General features: G+C 51.1%; 7 protein-coding genes across 7 annotated transcripts; 4 read left to right on the top strand and 3 right to left on the bottom strand.

The window, feature by feature from the left end:
- The first annotated feature begins 98 nt into the window (after positions 1–98).
- On the top strand, positions 99–1,693 carry trm8 (tRNA (guanine46-N7)-methyltransferase). Its single transcript, XM_057148379.1, has 3 exons — positions 99–344; positions 475–662; positions 734–1,693. Exons 1-3 carry the CDS (start codon positions 172–174, stop codon positions 1,378–1,380), a joined length of 1,008 nt encoding a protein of 335 aa, XP_057012033.1. The 5' UTR covers positions 99–171; the 3' UTR covers positions 1,381–1,693.
- Positions 1,694–1,813: 120 nt separating this feature from the next.
- On the bottom strand, positions 1,814–4,306 carry N7473_002438 (LIM domain protein; the record flags this gene model as incomplete). Its single annotated transcript, XM_057148378.1, has 3 exons — positions 1,814–2,140; positions 2,210–4,098; positions 4,225–4,306. 3 exons carry the CDS (start codon positions 4,304–4,306, stop codon positions 1,814–1,816), a joined length of 2,298 nt encoding a protein of 765 aa, XP_057012032.1.
- A 1,148-nt stretch (positions 4,307–5,454) lies between these two features.
- N7473_002437 (MCT family MFS transporter) lies at positions 5,455–7,055 on the top strand (the record flags this gene model as incomplete). Its single annotated transcript, XM_057148377.1, has 2 exons — positions 5,455–5,688; positions 5,751–7,055. 2 exons carry the CDS (start codon positions 5,455–5,457, stop codon positions 7,053–7,055), a joined length of 1,539 nt encoding a protein of 512 aa, XP_057012031.1.
- Positions 7,056–7,223: 168 nt separating this feature from the next.
- N7473_002436 (exosome catalytic subunit DIS3) lies at positions 7,224–10,427 on the bottom strand (the record flags this gene model as incomplete). The annotated part of the gene is made up of 2 exons (XM_057148376.1): positions 10,170–10,427; positions 7,224–10,114 (listed from the first exon to the last, which is right to left on the bottom strand). The coding sequence occupies exons 1-2, from the start codon at positions 10,363–10,365 to the stop codon at positions 7,224–7,226; spliced, it is 3,087 nt and encodes a 1,028-aa protein (XP_057012030.1). The 5' UTR covers positions 10,366–10,427.
- Positions 10,428–10,567: 140 nt separating this feature from the next.
- Positions 10,568–11,753, top strand: N7473_002435 (carbon-nitrogen hydrolase family protein). The gene is made up of 5 exons (XM_057148375.1): positions 10,568–10,627; positions 10,688–10,780; positions 10,851–11,134; positions 11,190–11,268; positions 11,370–11,753. The coding sequence occupies exons 1-5, from the start codon at positions 10,616–10,618 to the stop codon at positions 11,721–11,723; spliced, it is 822 nt and encodes a 273-aa protein (XP_057012029.1). The 5' UTR covers positions 10,568–10,615; the 3' UTR covers positions 11,724–11,753.
- Positions 11,754–12,057: 304 nt separating this feature from the next.
- On the bottom strand, positions 12,058–12,530 carry N7473_002434 (uncharacterized protein; the record flags this gene model as incomplete). Its single annotated transcript, XM_057148374.1, has 2 exons — positions 12,058–12,142; positions 12,271–12,530. The coding sequence occupies 2 exons, from the start codon at positions 12,528–12,530 to the stop codon at positions 12,058–12,060; spliced, it is 345 nt and encodes a 114-aa protein (XP_057012028.1).
- A 579-nt stretch (positions 12,531–13,109) lies between these two features.
- N7473_002433 (bifunctional ATP-dependent DNA helicase/ssDNA endodeoxyribonuclease DNA2) lies at positions 13,110–18,328 on the top strand (the record flags this gene model as incomplete). Its single annotated transcript, XM_057148373.1, has 6 exons — positions 13,110–14,720; positions 14,778–14,873; positions 14,929–15,423; positions 15,475–15,736; positions 15,793–17,168; positions 17,246–18,328. The coding sequence occupies 6 exons, from the start codon at positions 13,110–13,112 to the stop codon at positions 18,326–18,328; spliced, it is 4,923 nt and encodes a 1,640-aa protein (XP_057012027.1).
- Positions 18,329–19,198: the final 870 nt, after the last annotated feature.

The raw sequence follows: 19,198 nt of genomic DNA, 5'->3' as shown, positions 1-19,198 counted from the left end.
AAAGAGGAGATCGGAGCAGGTACTGATAAGCACAGCTCGGGCGGAGTGTGGAGTGGGGGGAAACCAGCCCGCGCAAATTATTCCTCCTCCACCGACCTCCGACTTTCTCGTCTCGAAGCCTCGCTTTTTCTCCCAACCACGCAATTGTCCGTGCCCAGGGTCACTCACAAAATGGCTACACCAATACCGGCCAAGCGCCAACAGCGCGAAGAATATCGCCGCAAGATCCAGGAACAGGCCGAGCGCGGCGGTGATGGCGATCTTTCCAGTGTGAAGATGCCGCAGAAGAGATTCTTCCGGCAGCGCGCGCATGCGAATCCCTTCTCGGATCATAATTTGGACTAGTATGTGGCTTATATTTCTTTCCGGAGAATACCGTGGAGTGTACTGTGAAGACATTGGCGTCATGGTCTATGTGGTTCTATGTACTCTGGACTGTCTACTTGACTAGAGCTAATCATGACGAAACTATAGCCCTATTAGCCCCGCGCATATGGACTGGGCGTCGCATTACCCTGCCTTTGTGGACCCCGATGCGTCCAATATTAACCTCGGTGGCACAAGAAAATTGACCAAGGACGTGGAAGTCGTGGACATTGGATGTGGATTCGGTGGATTGCTCGTTGGGCTGGCACCTCTACTACCAGACACCTTGATGGTTGGTACGTTCAAAAACACCTAGATCACCTCAATTACGAGCTCATATCATACTTATATTTAATCACTCATACAGGCATGGAAATCCGCGTCTCAGTCCTCGAATACGTCCGCAGCCGCATCTCCGCCCTCCGCCTAAAACAACAGGCTCTCAAAAAGATCGCCGCGACAAGTACTACAACCCAAGCCCCTTCCGATACCCCCGCCACCCCAGAAGTCGAGGACGACGAAGTCGGCAGCACAACAACTATCGTCCCGGGTAACTACGAGAACATTACCGGTATCCGGGCCAACACGATGAAATTCCTCCCCAACTTCTTCGGCCACCACCAACTCTCCAAGATCTTTGTTTGTTTCCCGGATCCGCATTTCAAGGCGCGCAAGCACAAGGCTCGTATTATCTCTGAGAGCTTGAACGCCGAGTATGCGTATGTATTGAAGCCGGGCGGTTTGTTGTATACTATCACCGATGTGGAGGAGTATCACCACTGGGTCCTGCGGCATTTCAAGTATGAGACTGTGGAGGGGGAGAATGTAGCTGATGAAATCACTGGGGGAATTAGGGATCTTTGGGAACTTGTTTCTGACGAGGAACTTGAGGCTGACCCTTGTGTGCGGGTGATGAAGTTTGAGACTGAGGAGTCGAAGAAGGTCACTCGGAACAATGGTAACAAGTACGTTGCCGTATTCCGACGCAAGGCCGATCCCGAGTGGCCTGCTTAAGGGAAGAAAGAAAGAAGACAGGGTGCATGAGTGTGTTTGACTGGTCTATATATGGCTTCAAAAAGAAAGCTGGTGTATAGGCGTTTTCCCATCTTCAAGTCCAAGTCCAATTTTCCATAATGCATGCATTGCAGATACCACAAACATGAAATAAATCCGGAAATAACCAATCTGCACTTGCTAAATCGAAACAAACTGGAAACTCCCGCCAACTAGGGCAATGGCAAATCGAAACATCAAAAAGTTTAACATAGAACACAATCATAGAACCGAAAATGCACTCTCCATCCTCAAAACCCGAAACAAACCCCCCCCCCCCCCAAATCAATCAATAAATCGTTATGCAGTAAATTCATAAAGCATCAAATGTTCAGGCTCCTGTCCCAAAGCTCTCCAAATCCCGAGGGAAAACACATGATAGCTGTGCCTTTCCTCAACACATCCCAGGAGCCTTGAGACGAATACCCTCACATCGTTCACAAATAGCCAACTGCACAGGTCCACCAATAATCCGACCCTTGGCAGTACGCTTCGGTTCACCCTCACGAACAAAGAAGCGGCCCTCGGGTCCAAACCCGTCACCGCACTCGTGGCAGACAAAGCAACGCTCGTGCCATTGTCCGCCGATAGCGGTGATGACCAGATCGTCAAGGACGTGCTGTTTACATCCCAGACAACGGGGCGCAGTGCGACGGCCGTGGCATTGGAGACACCATGCGAAACCGTCTTTCTCGACGAAGGGGGTTGTCGAGTTGAAGGGCTGTAGGAGGATGCGTGTTAGTAAGTGGGTGTGTAGTAGGTAAGAAATGAGATATTGGAGATGACTTACATCACCACATTCGGCGCAGAAAAAGTGGCCAACGTGCCATTCTGCGCCACATGCAACGACGACCTCGCCCTCGATGGGTGTCTTACAGCTTTTGCAGCGAGGACTAAAAAGCTCATGGAAATCCAAGTGGCAGTAGAACCGCGGGATATGCGCCTCTTCGTCGGGGTTATGCGCCAACCTCTCTGCTCGGGATGCTTCCGGCTCCTCGTAGAAGGCCACACATTCCAGGGCAGTATGGCAGTGGTGGCAGACGAAGCATTCGGGGTGGAATCGGCATCCTCCAGCGGTGACGATCTTGCCTGAGATGGACAGTGAGCAGGACTCGCAACGGGCTGTTGGGACACCGGATCGTGTGTATGGAGTGTATGAACGGCCCTGTGGCTCGGATGGGTGTCGTCTCACAGGTGGCTGGCGACTCTGGTTGGCCGAGGGTTGGGTCATTGATCGCGTCGGCTTGCTTTGCTCCCGGGCTGGCTCGATCATCTCGGATATCGTTGGTTCCTTGATATCGGGGATATTGATGACTGGGATTGGTGGAGGAGGCTGTGGCTCAGAGATCTCAATACTGGGAGCTACCGTGATGCTGGGGACTGGAGGAGCCACTGTTGGTGCTTGCGGCTTGGGCTTAGGCTGGTCGCTTGGTTTCCATTTCGGATCAAAGCTCACGATGGGCCTGCCCATGCGGTTACTGACTGCGGAAGGCATGGGCAAGTTCTCACTGCGGTCCTTGAGTCTTTTGCTGGTTGCAGCTCGGATATCGTCGCTGCGGATTTCCTTTCCGTCCTTCATGGGGACGGGCTCTTCATTCTTGCTGGGAGGTGATGGTGCAACGGGCTCATTCTTTGTATACCCTGGATTATTGGACTGACTTGGCGGGTTCTTGTGGATGTCAAACTGGGAGATCTTGTCGCGTACTGAACCATTGGTATTCCGACCCTGTAGCCAGGGCAGCGGCTTGCCGAGTCGTGGGAGGGCATTGCGCGGTGTGTTTCGCAGGACCGAGGAGTCAGACTTGGAGAAGTCGGGCTTGGGGTCCGTCACCTCGGGCTCCTCGTAGATATGGTCCTCTGGATTCCGGAAGACTCCCTTGGAGGAATCACCACTCACGGTACGGGGTTTAGGTGTTGGTTTCTCCTCTTCAGGTAGGGCGAAGTTGACTTTGAGATTCTTTTTCAAGTTCCCAGCGAGAGACGAGCGCCTCTTGGCGGGTGACTCTGCGAACTCGGGACTCGAAGGTCCACTCGAGGAACCACTCGAGGCAATCGAATGGCGGTGCTTGATCGGGGAAGAGCTTGGTACGGAGCCCTTCCGGGTCTGGCTTTTGATAGAAGGCTCTCTCTCCGTGGCGTCTGGGTTATGATAAGGCGCATATGGGTTCTTGTAGGCCATGCCAGGATTCTGATGCATCCACACCAACTCCGTCGCCTCATCCTGAGCTGCCTGGTGCAATCGAACATCATCTTCCACATCTAACCCCTGTAGCGCGTCGCGTAGCTCCCGTGCCTCCTCCTTCTCCTCCTGCCGGTGTTTACTTTCGCGATAAGACCGATAAGAGGGAACTGGCGATGCTGCAACGGGGCGCGAGAAGACCTGTGAGGGAAACACGTTTTTTCGCACCGAGACTGATCGTGGTTCTTGGGCTAAAGGGCGTCCGGTTGGACCACCTTCGGCGGCAGTGGAGTTGGCGCGACGGTGGGACATGGCGCTTCCACAGCGGGGTTCCTCTTTAGAAGGGCTTTCAGAGGTTCGATACATGGCGAATGCAGATGCTGCGCGTGGAGGCAGGCTGTCCTCGAGTTCAGGAGATGATGCGATGGATTTGCCCGGGTACGGTCGTGATCCCGTTGGTCGAGCTGGGCGGTTGGTTCGGAGGTCTTTTAAGTAGTTTGCTGTAGAAAGCGAGCGCGCGTTAGTTTCAACTAATTGAGAATGTTGATTGTTGACTGAGACCAGATTCAGGAGGCATCGGGCAGTCCCAACTCAAACAACCAAATGGCAATTGACAGTTAGCTTACCCATCTGGTCGTTGTTCATATAGCTTGGGCCCGGCGGCGAGACCTTGCGCTGGCCGATGGGCTTGGTATGTTTGTGCATCATGGTAGCTAGTCTTATGAATCTGATCCGACTGTTACCCCAGGGGAGAGGCTGTCAGGATCAGCTAAGGTTTCTCTTTGGTATGAGACAGTTACTAAGGGATTCGAGAATAAGGAGCTAAAGACAAGCCGAGGCGGGCTAGTCGCGATCTTGTTCCGATGACTGCGGAGCCCAAAACAAACGGGCCCCGGGCAACGCCGTCATTGATTTGCCTGTTCGGGATAGGGCTTAGGGCTTGCTCCACGTGAAGATAAGCTGGCGATATTCTGTGCTCAGATGCCGAGTCAGTCACATGAAGATTAAATAGTTATCAATTCTTCGTCAAGTTGTTACTTACAGCAGTAGTATGTCTATTGTGTCGACTCTATATACTCCATCTTGGGTTCCACCACTTAACGTATTGATACCCAACTGCCAACGAACAGCCTGGACAACAGATACGCTCAACAACCAGCCACCCAGACCGCCCCACAGCTGCACAGCATGGATCGTGACTGATGAGTCAGTTTCCCTGCCATCCCTGTCACTGACCTCAGCTCAATTCTCCGCACCGGGTCTTCGGCACCACAAAACCCCACTTTGACAGTTCTTTCTCCAGCAATACGGAGTCTTTTCTCTCTCCACGAGTCCACCGATGGCCCGCTTCATGACTGACTCCAAGCTTCCCCCAATGATTGACCTTAACAACTGCAGCAAGCTCCCATCGAACCTTCGATTCATTCGGGGTCAATCTACTCCGCCATTGGCTTGAATTCACCGACCTGCCGCGGTTGGTAGGGCCAAGATGTGCTCCATACTGTAACTAGTAGCTCCTCGATCAAGAACCGACCCCAAACTCCATGTCCGGTAGAAAATGTCGGCTTCAAGTCCGACGTGGACCCCATAATTTAGAGACTAGCTTGGGAAGCTAACCCCATGATGGCCCTCTCGTATCTTTTGAGTCTGGAATTTCCTTTTTAGTTTCCAATCTCCAAAATAATTCTCTTCTCCATCATTCTCATTCACTTCCTTCTTTAATAGCCGGGCTCTATGTCGTGACGGAAACGGCAATTTGCTTCGGGTCCCGGTTTTAGTATTGCCACCGTTAATATCTCATACACTCGCAGACCTTCTAGGTCGGAGGAACTCTTCGGATTATATAGATCCTCGGCATGGCTGATAATGCACCTGTCGATGTGATCCAGTCTCATCATGACGATGATCAGGACTCGATAGCGGGTTCTACTTCCAAGCATGAGCACGAGCTTGATATTCCACCGCAGGTAGAACCTCGGACCGATCCCGATGAGAAGTATAAGCGCGACGTCCCGCCGGATGGAGGATATGGCTGGGTCTGCGTTGCGTGTGTCTTTTGGATCAATGCGCATACTTGGGGAATCAACAGTGTTAGTATATCCTTCCTTGAAGAAGTATAGACAGACTCCCGCTAACTCACCCTATTCCCTAGAGCTACGGCGTCTTCCTCAGTTACTATCTCTCCCACAACGTCTTCCCCAATACAACAGCTCTCTCCTACGCCTTTACAGGCGGTCTTAGTATTTCCTGTGCCCTGCTTGTGGCCCCATTAGCTACATATCTCATCCAAGTCTTCGGCACCCGACTCGTTGTCAACCTAGGCGTCTTTTTCGAAACGCTCTCCCTCATCGGCTCATCCTTCGCCACGCAAAAATGGCACATCTTCCTCAGTCAAGGCGTCTGTTTCGGCTGGGGCATGGGCTTCCTCTTCGTCGGGAGCGTGGGCATCGCTCCACAGTGGTTTCTGAAACGGCGTAGCTTTGCAATGAGTATCACCGCCGCTGGATCGGGCTTCGGTGGATTGATGTACTCGTTAGCCGTGGGTGCCATTATCCCCCGCTTAGGTCTGGGCTGGGCATTCCGGATCCTGGGTATCGTCTCGTGCGTGGTGAACTTGGTTTGTGGGAATCTCCTTCGGGATCGGAATAAGCTTGTGGGAAGTCGTTTGACCGCGTTTCATTTCCCGTTGCTGCGGCGGCCTGAGTTTCTTCTTTTCTTGGCTTGGGGTGTGTTCAGCATGTTGGGATATGTGGCATTGCTGTTCAGCGTGGCTAACTTTGCGCTTTCTGTCGGCTTGACGTCGCACCAGGGGAGTGTTGTTTCTGCGCTGTTGAATCTCGGACAGGGTCTTGGCCGTCCCTTTGTCGGGATGTTCAGTGATCGACTGGGTCGAATCAACATTGCCACGTTCCTCACCTTCGTGTGTGGACTGTTTTGTCTGGTTATTTGGATTTTCGCCGACAGCATGGGCGTGGTATGCTTCTTTGCCGTGTTGGTTGGAACAGTTGCAGGAACCTACTGGGCCACTGTCTCTCCAGTTTTGGCTGAGATCATCGGTCTGAGAGACTTGCCTTCTGGACTGAGTATTACTTGGCTTGCTCTCGTCGCGCCATGTACTGTTTCTGAGGCGATTGCCCTCGAGCTTCGCACCACCAAGATCGGTGGGGGGATTTCATACCTGCATATCCAGATCTTTACCGGATTTATGTATATCGGTGCTTCTCTGTGTCTCTGGCTTGTTCGGGGCTGGAAGGTGGGAGAGCTGGAGCGGGCGCAGCAGAGAAGAGAATCTGTTGCGCGTGAAGACACTCTCACGAACACAGAGACTCCTGGTGGAGAAAAGCAGGATCGTCCTGCAACTATTGCATCTACGACTGCTTATGATGGCGCGACCGATACGCAGATCTGGGCTCCTTTCAGCCTGATGCGCAGAATGGTTGCTCTCAAGCGTGTCTAAACCTACCATTAAAAAGCATTTGAATAATTCAGTACATAGGTTGAATTTGCATAGGCCCGTTTATAAATAGACACAAGTACAGTTCGAAATGGTGGTAATCTTCATAACCAATCTCATTTAACGCCGTGCTTTTTCTCTATACTTACATGATGATTTTGCTCAAGGTCATTAACCAGTAATCAAAACCCGGACTCTGCGCTTGCCCGCACCACGGCCTTCTTCCTTGACCGAACTGATGTTCACCTTGACTCTTTGGAAGAGCTCAACCTGCACGCTACGATCCTTCTCGGCGTGGTTCTTCTCTGACACCCGAAGCGTGTACTCCTCGCTGTTAAAGTCCGTTGTGCGGTGAACCGCAAGTTCCCGCCGCTCAGATACAGAGTAAACGCCAGATTCGCCAGGCAGAACAAAGTCTTCCAAGCGGACGACACCTTCAATACCGAAACGGGGAACGAACACAACAACACCGTTCTCGAAAACACGCATGACGTAGCCTTCCTCGTCAATACCGGTGTCGGTGCCGCCTGCGGCCATCTTCTCACCACGGGCCTTGAGGGCCTGGCCGACGTAATATTCAATACTGGCACGGCCGGCAAATTGAGCATTACGATGACGGAAGTTGATGTTGCGGCAGATATCCTCGAGCTTGCCACGAGTGCTGACACCCTCGATGACGGCGTGGCCATCCTCGCCTTCATACCCAATAGCCGAGGCAAGCTGTCGGTGGACAAGAAGATCGGCGTATCGACGGATAGGTGAGGTGAAATGTGTGTAGATGGGCGAGGCAAGACCGTAGTGACGGAATTCAGACTCCGCATGGGCACCGGCACAGAAGTACTCGGCCGAGGTCATGCACCGAGTCGCCAGGATACGGACCAGGGTATTGAAGAATGGGTTCTCTGGGTCGACGCAGCGATCCAAAGAGTTGGCCAGCGCACCGGAGCTGGAGACGTCAAGCTCCATGCCACGTTTCTTGGACAGCTGATTGATGAGATCCTCAAAGTTCTGCGGCGGTGGGGTGGCGTGACGACGCAGGAGAGCGGTCTGTGAGAAAGAGTTGTAAACCTTTGTGGCCACGGTGATATTGGCGAGAAGCATGAACTCTTCGACAAGACTGTTGGTCTCGAGCATGGCTTTCGTCTTCACATCTGTAAGAGGGTCGCCGGCTTCATCACCCGTTTCAATGCGGACCTCAGGCGAGGCAAGGTTCAGGGCACCGGCATCGTAACGCTTCTGTCGGAGAATCTTCGAAAAGCGCAGAAGGTTCCGCATGCTCTCCGTCAACTCGTCGGTTTGCGAGGGATCATCAATACGCAGCTGTGCTTGCTCGTAACTGAAAGCATCGCGTGAGCGAATGACGGACTTGGTAAAGTTTGAAGACACAATCTCTGCGTTGGGAGTAATTTCCCAGAGGACTGAGAAGGCGTAGCGCTCCACGTAGGGCTTCAGTGAGCACAGGTCTGTTCCAAGAAGATGTGGAAGCATGTCAATACGCTTATCGACCAGATACACAGTCGTACCGCGGACACTTGCTTCGAGATCCATTGCATTGTTCGGCTTGACGAAATGTGAGACATCTGCAATGTGAACACCAACCTCAAAGTTGCCATTCGGCAGAGGGCGTGCATGCAGCGCATCGTCAATATCCTGACAGCCAGGGGGATCGATACTGCAGATGAGCAGATCACGGAGATCTCGTCGACCATTCCAGCCCTTGTCCTCTTTGGAGACAGGAACCTTCCAATCATGTCCCTCTGCAGGCAAGCAGTCCAAGACAGACTTGGGGAACGGCTTGTACTGCACGTCGTACTCCAGAAGAAGAGCCTCTGTCTCGGCTCCCTTCGTCTCCAGCTCACCCAGGGATCGGACGTAGTGACCAGTGGGATACCGGGAATCCCGGTCCCAGGAGTCAATGGTGACTAGGATGCGCTGACCGATGAGATCGCTAGCTTGCCTCGTGCGGACTCTGATCTTTGGAACCCTCTTCTCCATGGGTAGTACAAACACGGTCTGCTGTCGGCGACCAGAGAGTGAGGCAGTCGAATTGGAGTCCACATGCCCCACATATTGACGCCAGTTGCGCTTGATGACACCCACAACCTTGGCGGTTGGCTGCGGCTTGCCCTCCGAGTTCTTGCCATGGGCCTGCTTGACCTCTTCTTGAAGAGCCTTGCGCTCTCTATCAGTGACCACAGCTTCCGTCTCGTCCGTATCGGGATTGTCGTTCTTCGTTACGGCCTCCTCCTCAACAATCTTCGTTGAGGGCGACTTCCATTGGTCCTTGGGCAAGAGTTCAATTACGACGACATCGCCTGCAATAGCACGGTTGCTGTTGTCGCGACCCAGAATGAGCAGGGCCTTGTCAAAGGCTGGGACCTTGATAGACCCTTCCAAATAGTTGTATGGCGAGACGTTAAACACTCCTTGGTGCAAAGTTCCCGCTCGCAAGCCAGTCATAAGTTTTGACATCGAGTAGTACTCGGGGTAGAATAGCTCACCCTGAGCAGCGCCCTTTGTATCCCGAGCCTCTCTAGCTTCGCTCATCATATCTAGTAGCTTCTCCGAATCCTCAAGACCGGCGACATAGTCTGCAAGAGATAATGCCGTGACATTTTCCGCCTTAGCCTTGCGGATACTATCTTTATCATCGGTAATGACCACCATAGCAGGCAAGGATTTCTCTTTCTTGCTCATCTTGACCGACACGCGGAGATGATCTTCATACCAGCTAGCCACTGAGCGAACGGCACGGTCATTCCGATCGTTGATGGATTCCTCTGGCCCTCTCCTGACATGAGTCTCCAGGCGGAACTCGTTGAAGAAGAGGTAAAAGCGCTTCTCGTCGGTTTTGATCAGGGAAAGCAGGCGGTTGTAGAGAGGCAGGGACTGGTTTCGAAGCTCTTCAAGGACGGTCTGAAGAATGATGACATCGTAGAAGGCGCCAGTATGTTCGAAAAGATCCATGCCATTCAAAAGCGCATTCGTATCGGGAACGAGGTAATGGCCGCGGGGGAATGCCTTGGTGCCGGCGGGACGATCGGACAGGACGAATGGCGCAACTGCTCTGTGTTAGCTGGGTAAACGGGTTCACCAGGATCGGGGAAGCGCTCATACTGTTTCCATTGGCATCTGCGGGGGCAACTGAAGGGCATAGGGCGCAAAGCTTCGAGGAGCAGGGAATGTCTTGTCTCAGATAGAGCTCACGAACAATCTTTTGCACCTTTCCACTTTTCGTAGACCGCACGAAGACTTTGCTGGTGACATTGGCGGCTTGCGGATTCGAAGAGGTATCTCTTCTTAAGCTCTTCATCGCGACGGTATTTATCTGCCTGGCGGCAGTTCCTGGGTCACTTGCGAGCCACGAATTTGGTGAGAAGTCTGCGTGAGAAATGATCTTTGCGGGCGGATGATCTGGTTATCGCTGCGGGAATCGCGATAGCTGAGTAATCACCAGGTATCGGCCTCCTCATCTGCTCACTTGCGACATCGCAATCTGGTGTAAGCAATACCAACAGTTTTTAAGAAATAATTTGCTTAAGCTTCTGAAATTCGAATCCAAAATGGTCCTTGCAGTAAGTCCATTGTTTGTTGATCTCTGTTCTTGATTACTGATTGTCTTCTTTTCGAGATAGGCTGTTGGACAGCTCTGCGCGACAGCGAGTATAGCCTCCAACCTAGCTCAATGCCAGACATTGATTCGCAAAGCTGCAGCGGCAGGTGCCAAGGTATAAGCATACATCAACTTATCCCTTTTAGTCTTGATTTATCTGGAACATCTGGCTGAAATCATGGCAGGTTCTTTTCTTACCTGAGGCATCAGACTATATTGCGTCTTCTGCAGAGGAGTCCTTTGCCCTTGCCCAGTCACCAGAATGTGGAAATTTCATTTCAGTTCTACAGCAAGAAGCGAAAGGGGAGAGTATGCATATAAATGTTGGCATACATGAGATGGCTTCTCAGCATAGGCTCAAGAACTCCCTGGTCTGGATTGATGATAAGGGCACCATCACCCAGAATTACCAGAAAGTCCATCTATTCGACGTTGAAATCAAGGATGGCCCTAAACTGCAAGAGAGCAAGTGAGTCAATATGTCTCATTGCTAGGTTTTGATGAACCTGACATTGTGGGTGTAGGAATGTCGAGCCCGGACAGATTATCTTGCCACCATTTGACACCCCCGTGGGACGTGTCGGTTTAGCCATCTGCTTTGATGTAAGTGTCGGAACCTACAAGTCCATGTCGTATTTCTGTCCTCGGCCTTGAAAGCCTTTTCGAAATTGTCCTCAATACACGCTCACTCAAAAGAAATCTAGCTACGATTCCCAGAAATAAGCCTGGCATTGCGACGTCAAAACGCTGAGGTCATTACCTATCCGTCCGCATTCACAGTTCCAACCGGTAGGGCCCACTGGGAATCTCTACTTAGGGCTAGAGCTATCGAGACCCAGTCTTACGTGATAGCCGCTGCGCAAGGAGGCCCGCATAATGAAAAAAGACGCAGCTATGGCCATTCTATGATTGTCAACCCTTGGGGCGAGGTGGTTGTAGAACTGGGGGACGAGTCAGAACCACAGATTGTGACTGCCGACATTGATCTCGACCTTGTTGCGAAGATTCGGAGGGAGATGCCTCTACTTAGGAGGACTGATATCTACCCAGTGGTCTAGATTGAAAGCGATAATACCATAAAGATGGGGGCACCAGTCCAGAATTAATACTTGTTGGAAATTCTTTCGTGCAAGAAATCTTAATAATGATCACCATTTTGATTCAATTCACCTGTAGTGATGCGATGGAAAGCAGTTTAGACGGAACATAAAGTAGTACAACAGGTCAACGGACGGAAAAGAAAATAGAATGGAAGGACATGCGAAAACCCCATCTAACCAAAGGATCGGAAAATCATATCTGCCATCGCAGGTGGTACAGGCGCCAACCGAAATAATCCTTTTCCGATCTCTCTATGTACATTGTACAGATTAGGCGCAAGAACCGATCCGTTTATTTCTTGACTTTCTCGGGGTCCTCCAGGATACCCTCGGCCTCAAGTCGCCGACGAGCTTCCTCAAGAGCCCAGGTTTGTATACTATTGAAAGTATTAGCATCGACTGATCTCGCTCATCTCCAACACACAATGGCCAAGGCAAGCTAGTCACTTAGGCACAGAGGGTAGTCATAGGAAGCTTCTAGGAGGGACGTAAGGGTGCAACTTACGAGGTATCGGGCTTGAAAACATATGCAACACCGGCAACTAGCAGACTGCCAATGAATCCGTAGTACCAGATACCCTCCCAGCCCTCCTTCTCGTATTTCTGGCCGGGCTTGACGCCGAACAGCCAGCCGGTCGGGGGGTCATAGTGATTGCCATGGTCAGCGGCGCGGAGGTTGCTTCGGGTGGAGAAGGCCTGGGTGTTCTGAGGCCTGCGCAGCAGGCAGCGCGAACGAAGGAGATGCGACAATGGCCGGGCAACCATGTTGAAGACGGGGGTGCGACGGCTGGAGATGATCGGAAGGGGTCTGACAATTGTGGGAGTTGCGGGTTCAAGGACAAGGCCAATCAGAAGTCGCCTTGCCAACGTGGCAGCAACTATCGCAATTGGTATGGCACCGTTTGGTGAAATGGAGAGGAGAGGGGTTGTTCGGCGGGTTGATGTTGAAGCCGCAAAAGGCCGACGGAGAGCTGACCAGTCATGACGCTAGTCCCTTTTGGGCGATTTTATTCTGGCCGCCTTTTGTTGCCTTATTACACAGGCATAGGAAGCGCGCCTTCCAAATAAGGCAACAACGCTTGACGCGCGACGCGTTCTTATCGCATCCTACCCCATTGGTCTCCCTGGGGTCGTCAACAGAGCCATTTTTGGACTACAATTGAATCTCCATCATATTAAACGTGGAAGTTGTTGAGTCCATACTTTTGTTTCCATTGGGTAGGATATACTGCCTCCAACGAGCGACTATTTCGCGTTTCACTGCTAACATTGCTGATAGAAGGCCGAGAATGCATCATTACCCACTTTAAGAAGAAAGCCCTTGGACGAAATCGAAGCCGAATCATGGCAACCAACAACAACAACTCCTACCCCATCTCCTCGAACTCCCGCACGAAACTAAACGCATTCCGCTACAAAGAAGAGACAGTGGCCCTCGATAATACGACCTCAAAGAATGAGACGAAAGCTGTGCATGACAACAAGGAGAACCAAAGTTCATGGTTGAACGGAGTGGTGGAATCAATGCAAACATCTGCCGATAATGCCGACCCTCCGCCTCAAGCTGTGCCATTGAATGAGGATACCAAACCAGTTAAAGAATGCCCTCACACACCAGGAAACCGTATACCTCTCGCGGACTTGATCAGCAATGCCGAAGATGCCTTTGACCCCGCGCCCGGTCCGGAGGTAACCCCCATTGATCATGTCATTTGGCAACATGTCCCAGCGAGCTCAAATCCAGATGCTTCGTCTCAGACACCGGCAGGTCGTCGAAGGAAGCGGCGTCACAGCTCTTCATCTGCCGGTTCTCCCACCAATGGGACCTCCAAGAAGGCCCAGAAGGAGCCACTCGATCTTCAGTCAATTCAGGCTCTATTCAAAACACCCCAGCATGATCTGGCGGCCGAGCTGTGGAACAATTACATGGATAAGAATATGGTTGATGGGACTGATGACCTTCCCCCACCTCGTCTCGCAAATTTACTCTCCTCGTCACCACAAACCCCGGCCTCAGGCAGGACCAGCCGAGATTCATCTGGTCTGAGGAGATCGATTAGCTGTGCTGCCGAATGGCCCACATCTCGCGCAAAGCGAAGACGGGTCAACCGTCAGGACCCAGGCTCTGGCCGAGGTATCTTCTCTCGCACAAGTAGCAATGTCTTGGACTCGGGGAGGAACAAATCATCCAGACTCAATTTTCTCCTCGACAGGATCGAGAAGAGCCTCCATCCAGTCCCACAAGTCAAAATGGGCCCGCCAAACTCTTCTCCATTGCGGCAGCGTATGGACGCGCAAAGATGTCGTTCATCATCTCCCACGATGGACCGAAAGGGCCTAGTGGATGCGGATGCTGCTAGAGAAGCTCTTATCGGCAAATCTGCGGACAATCCGGAAGCTGCCGGAGGTGCAATTCTTGAAGATTCTGAATCTGAATTTGGAGACGATGATCTTGATCAAGATTTCATGGACCTAGCCGAAGCTGCCGCGGACCCCTTCGTTGATTTCGCGGTTGATCGCACCGACTTTGACTCTCTGGGCTCTTCTGCTTTGTCCAATCTAGCTGCAGAGAAGCTGGAATCCAGTCATTCAGCATTGGAATCTGTATTTGACAAGAAACCACCAGCCGCGCAAAATTCCATGAATAATGAAACTAAACCTGACGACTTTGACGAATTTGAAGACGAATATGGGGACTTTGACGACGATTTCGCGGATGCCCTTGTGGAGTGCGATGTGAAGCCGACTGATGCATCAAATCCACCCATCGCGAAGTCCCAGCCTGCGCCGAAAGTGGATGCAGTCTCAGTCAACTCGGCCCCTCAAGTTCCAGCCCATGTGCCACAGATGTCAGCTCATGCCGCTGCTGTGCTCTCTGATGATGAGTTTGATGATGATTTTGACCTGGATGCTATCGAACAGACTATGAAGCAAACTGGTGAAGACGCAGCCTACGTTGGTCACTCTTAGTGGGGTAATACCTAGGTGTATGCTAAGACAATGAACATATAGAATCTCAAATCCCGGAAAGCTATCAAGCGTTACCAAATCGTGGATACTGCAGAGAGCTCTTTTGTCAATTCACGAGGACGTACACAGCCTGAGCAGGTATGCCGTATCTCATAATATTCCAAGTTTTTCAAGGTCGCTGACAAGTGTGTAGGTGCTGTCTGTCAAGGACGAGAAGACCGACGCCCGCAAGGTCATCATCTTGCGCGAGTCATGGTTTGACACGCCTTGCAGTAAAGATTCATTCATTCATCTGGTCGGGGACTTCAACTCATTCGGTCAATGCGTTGTGGACAACACCAACCACATGGTCATTCTGCATCCTGATCACTTGATATCTGCTACTGTTGTCGCGGACTCGGTGGACTGTCAACGCCGCGCTGTCCTTCAGGACCGTGTCAAGGTTATCAGCCAGATTGAAAAACCTCAAGCTTTTGGAATCATCTTCCACGAGGTATTTCAAGAAGCACTGATGGCCAACCGGTGGGATCTAGACTCATTGCGACTGCTGGTTGAAAAGGTTCTTGGGAATCATGTTGAAGAGCTGTATTCAATCAACATGACTATGTCTGAGGCTATCGAGACAATAATGGGGAAAATTCCTCAGGTGCAGGCTTGGGCAGACGTCTTCCTTCAAACCAAACCAAAGGTATGAATCCTCACGAAGCTTTCCGGTTCGTTTTTCTGATTATTCCGCTAGGCAAACTCACTCGTTGAAGATCGCAATGGTGCAAAGCTCAATTTGAGTATCGGCAAATTGCTTGAGGTTGAAGAGCATGTCTGGTCTCCAATGTATGGTCTGAAAGGAAACATCGATGCCACAGTCCAAGTTACCTGCCAAGATAAAGATGGGCTGAAAAATCTTGTCGTGCCACTTGAGCTGAAAACAGGTAAAAGGGACACAAATCAGGCACATAGGGCCCAAACAGCCCTTTACACGCTTTTGCTCTCGGATCGTTATGGTGAGTACTAGGAGCGGCATGTTTTGTAGTCTGGTCTGTGACTGATCCATAAACAGATGTCGATGTGACTTTCGGTCTGCTGTATTACCTTGAGCTTTCAAAGACCCTAAGTATCCGTGGCATTCGGCACGAGCTTGTTCAAATGATTCAAGTGCGAAACCGCTTAGTAGGGTACATCCGCGAGAGGATGCAGCTACCACCAATGCTCAAGAAGGCACAGCAATGCAACAAGTGCTATGCGAAGACACCGTGCCTGATCTACCACAAGCTCTCGGAAGATGGCAATGGGGAGACAAGCGCTCTTGGTGAAGACTTCGAAGTTTTTACTAAGCACCTAAACCAAGGCGATCGCGAATTCTTTCGCAAATGGGACGAACTCTTGACTAAGGAGGAAGGAAATTTGATCAAGTTCAAGCGTGAGCTATGGACGTTGTTAAGTAATGAGCGTGAGTCCTATGGTCGATGCTTTGGAGATGTCGTGATCGACCCGCGAACGGCACACGAAGACCAAAATGGGACAAGAATCAATCGCTTCAGATACACATTCCACAAACGGAAAGCATCCCCGGGCTTCTCTTTTGCTGAGTCACAGATTTCGGTTGGTGAACCTATCGTCGTTTCTGACGAAAGGGGCCATTTCGCACTCGCCAACGGCTACGTGACTCAGTTGAGCACATCTCACATCACCGTTGCTGTCGATCGCAGGCTACACAATGCGAGAGCCAAGACAATTGGCTTTGACGCGATCTCGAACCAGTCCTTCAGAGGAATAATGGAAATTGGAACTGACGGGCTCTCTGAGTTGGAAAACCCTGACGAGCAAATGGTATATCGAATTGACAAGGATGAGTTTAGCAACGGCATGGCCATTGTTCGAAACAACCTCATTTGCATGATGGACAAAGATCTCTTCCAGTCGAGGCACCTTCGGCGACTTATCATTGAAGGTCAACCGCCTGTCTTCAAACCGACATCTTCTGCATACAAACTTCCCGATTCAGAGAGCCTCAATGTCGACCAAAAGCAAGCCATCGACAAAGTCATGAGTGCGAAGGACTACGCCCTCGTGCTGGGGATGCCTGGCACAGGTAAAACGACTACCATCGCACACATCATTCGAGCTTTAGTCGCGCAGGGAAAGAGCGTCCTTCTGACGTCGTACACGCATACTGCCGTGGATAATATCCTGTTGAAGATTCGCGATGATAATATCCGTATGCTACGCATTGGTGCAACCACGAAAATTCATCCGGAAGTGCAACAGTTTGCAGATCTGGCGGCAATCCCAAAGAAAACCATTGAAGAGCTCAAGGACTCGTACGAGAAACCGCAGGTTGTGGCAACAACATGCCTCGGTGTCAACCACAACATTTTTAATCAGCGAATCTTCGACTACTGCATTGTCGATGAGGCCTCACAGATTACGCTTCCCGTGTGTCTTGGTCCAATTCGCATGGCAAGAACCTTCATTCTTGTTGGTGATCACTATCAACTCCCCCGCTGGTGCAGAACAAGGCTGCTCAGGAAGGAGGTCTTGATGTTAGCTTGTTCAAACTGCTTTCAGATGCACAGCCGGACTCTGTTGTTAACCTAGAGCATCAATATCGCATGTGCGAGGATATCATGCTGCTTTCGAACACACTCATCTACTCTGGCCGGTTGAAATGTGGTACGCCACAGGTCGCAGCTCGCTCGCTGGAGATTCCAAATATACAGGCCTTGAAGCAATTCCATACCGACGACGTCCATTTCTCCGAACCTAAGCAGGAAATTTGTCTCGGGCCCGGCCATGGACGCTGTTGGCTCAACGACCTTCTGGTGCCATGTGCTAAAAGTCTCCTTATCAACACCGACACCCTGGGAGCATCAAGCCTCGAAACAGCGCAGGGACAAGGACAACGAGTTGTGAATCATATGGAGGCTATTTTGTGTACTCAACTCGTGGAGGCACTGATCGCTTGCGGGATCCCTGCCCGAGAAATTGGTGTCATCACTTTCTATCGCAGCCAACTCTCCCTTCTGCGCCAGAGTCTTCGTCACTATTCACCGGACCTGGAAATGCACACCACCGATAAGTTCCAGGGCCGTGATAAGGAGATTGTCATCCTCAGCTGCGTTCGTAGCAATGCCGAAAACAACGTCGGAGACCTCTTACGTGACTGGCGACGAGTCAATGTTGCCTTCACTCGCGCCCGTACCAAGCTTCTTGTACTCGGCAGCAAATCGACGCTTCGTGACGGTAATGAGCTCCTGGGCAAGTATGTCCGTCTAGTTGAGGGGAAGGGCTGGGCCTACGACCTACCTCCCGGTGCAGCTGGCAGCCATGGTTTCCCATCCGCTGCTCTTGATTCTACACAGATGTCTTTTCAGTCTCCGAATGCGGCTCGGAGCCCTGGAAGCATGAAAAGCAAGATGAGTCCCGTTGTCAAGAAGAAGCCCGCATCGCGAGAACCTCTCAGTCCTTTGGGTTCTCGACAACCTTCATCCGGCCTGAAGAGACCTGCAAAGCGGGGCGTGAAGCTTTTCAATGGCACCTCTGTGGTGGGCAACAGACCCATTCTTCAAGACATTGTGAATGATATCGCTGGTTGACTCAAACGTTGAAGTCGATTCGACTTTTGGCTACTAGTCTCGTTCTTTTCTGGCGCGACTTTTTGTACATAGCATGGACGGTGAATATGGTCTGCATACTGTTGGTGGGTGTTTGGGTACAGGTTTATTTCATTTCTACATCTCCCTTGATTGTCTTGTATACTTGTGGCCCGAAGTTGTTACAAGAATGGAATTGCATTCAAATCTTTGATTCTTAGATGAAGCATGGAGTGGAGATGATCCTGCTAAATAGGCCAACCTTTGGCGCTGTAAGCCCAAGTGAACCCAAGATCTGATACCAACACCCAGTCCCTGCTGTGAATTGATTCTGCTGAAATTTTTCTGCTGTTGTTCTCCGAATAATGATAGTTCCGTGTAGAGGCCTATCGCATGTGCCTTTGCACTGAGGGGGTGGTTGTGATTCAAGGAGGGAGTATCTGAACAGACTGTTAATTTCAAAAAGCCACGACCCCCTCCAGCTGCAGACAAGCCAAGCCAGTCAATTATGGATCTTTAATCAGGATGAAGTTGAAAGTTCTGTGGATAAGAATTCCCTCATCCTTGACCTTGAGCTTTCTGTCCCCGATTATCGTCATGAACATACGGGTCAAGAAACTTGTGCTTGGCCGCGCCAGGTCGATATCGAAAAAGTTGCATCTCTCCGGCATTTTAAATGATCATCCAGCATCCCCCATGTGCTGGAACCTCTGGAACCTCAGTTTGAAGCATTTGATAAAGCTCGTCTGTCCATTCCGCAGTTGCAGTTTTGCTAGGCATGAAGAGCATAGCCCAATACTCTATTTTTCCGCTAATTTGATTCATTCGTCGGATATGAAAGTAGGGAGGTAGATTTCGTGGGAGCTGACTGCT

The sequence above is a fragment of the Penicillium subrubescens genome (assembly GCF_028828155.1).
Source record: "Penicillium subrubescens strain IBT 31985 chromosome Unknown utg000002l_segment0_segment0, whole genome shotgun sequence".
Lineage (NCBI taxonomy): Eukaryota > Fungi > Ascomycota > Eurotiomycetes > Eurotiales > Aspergillaceae > Penicillium > Penicillium subrubescens.
This window is presented reverse-complemented; position numbering and strand designations above follow the sequence as displayed.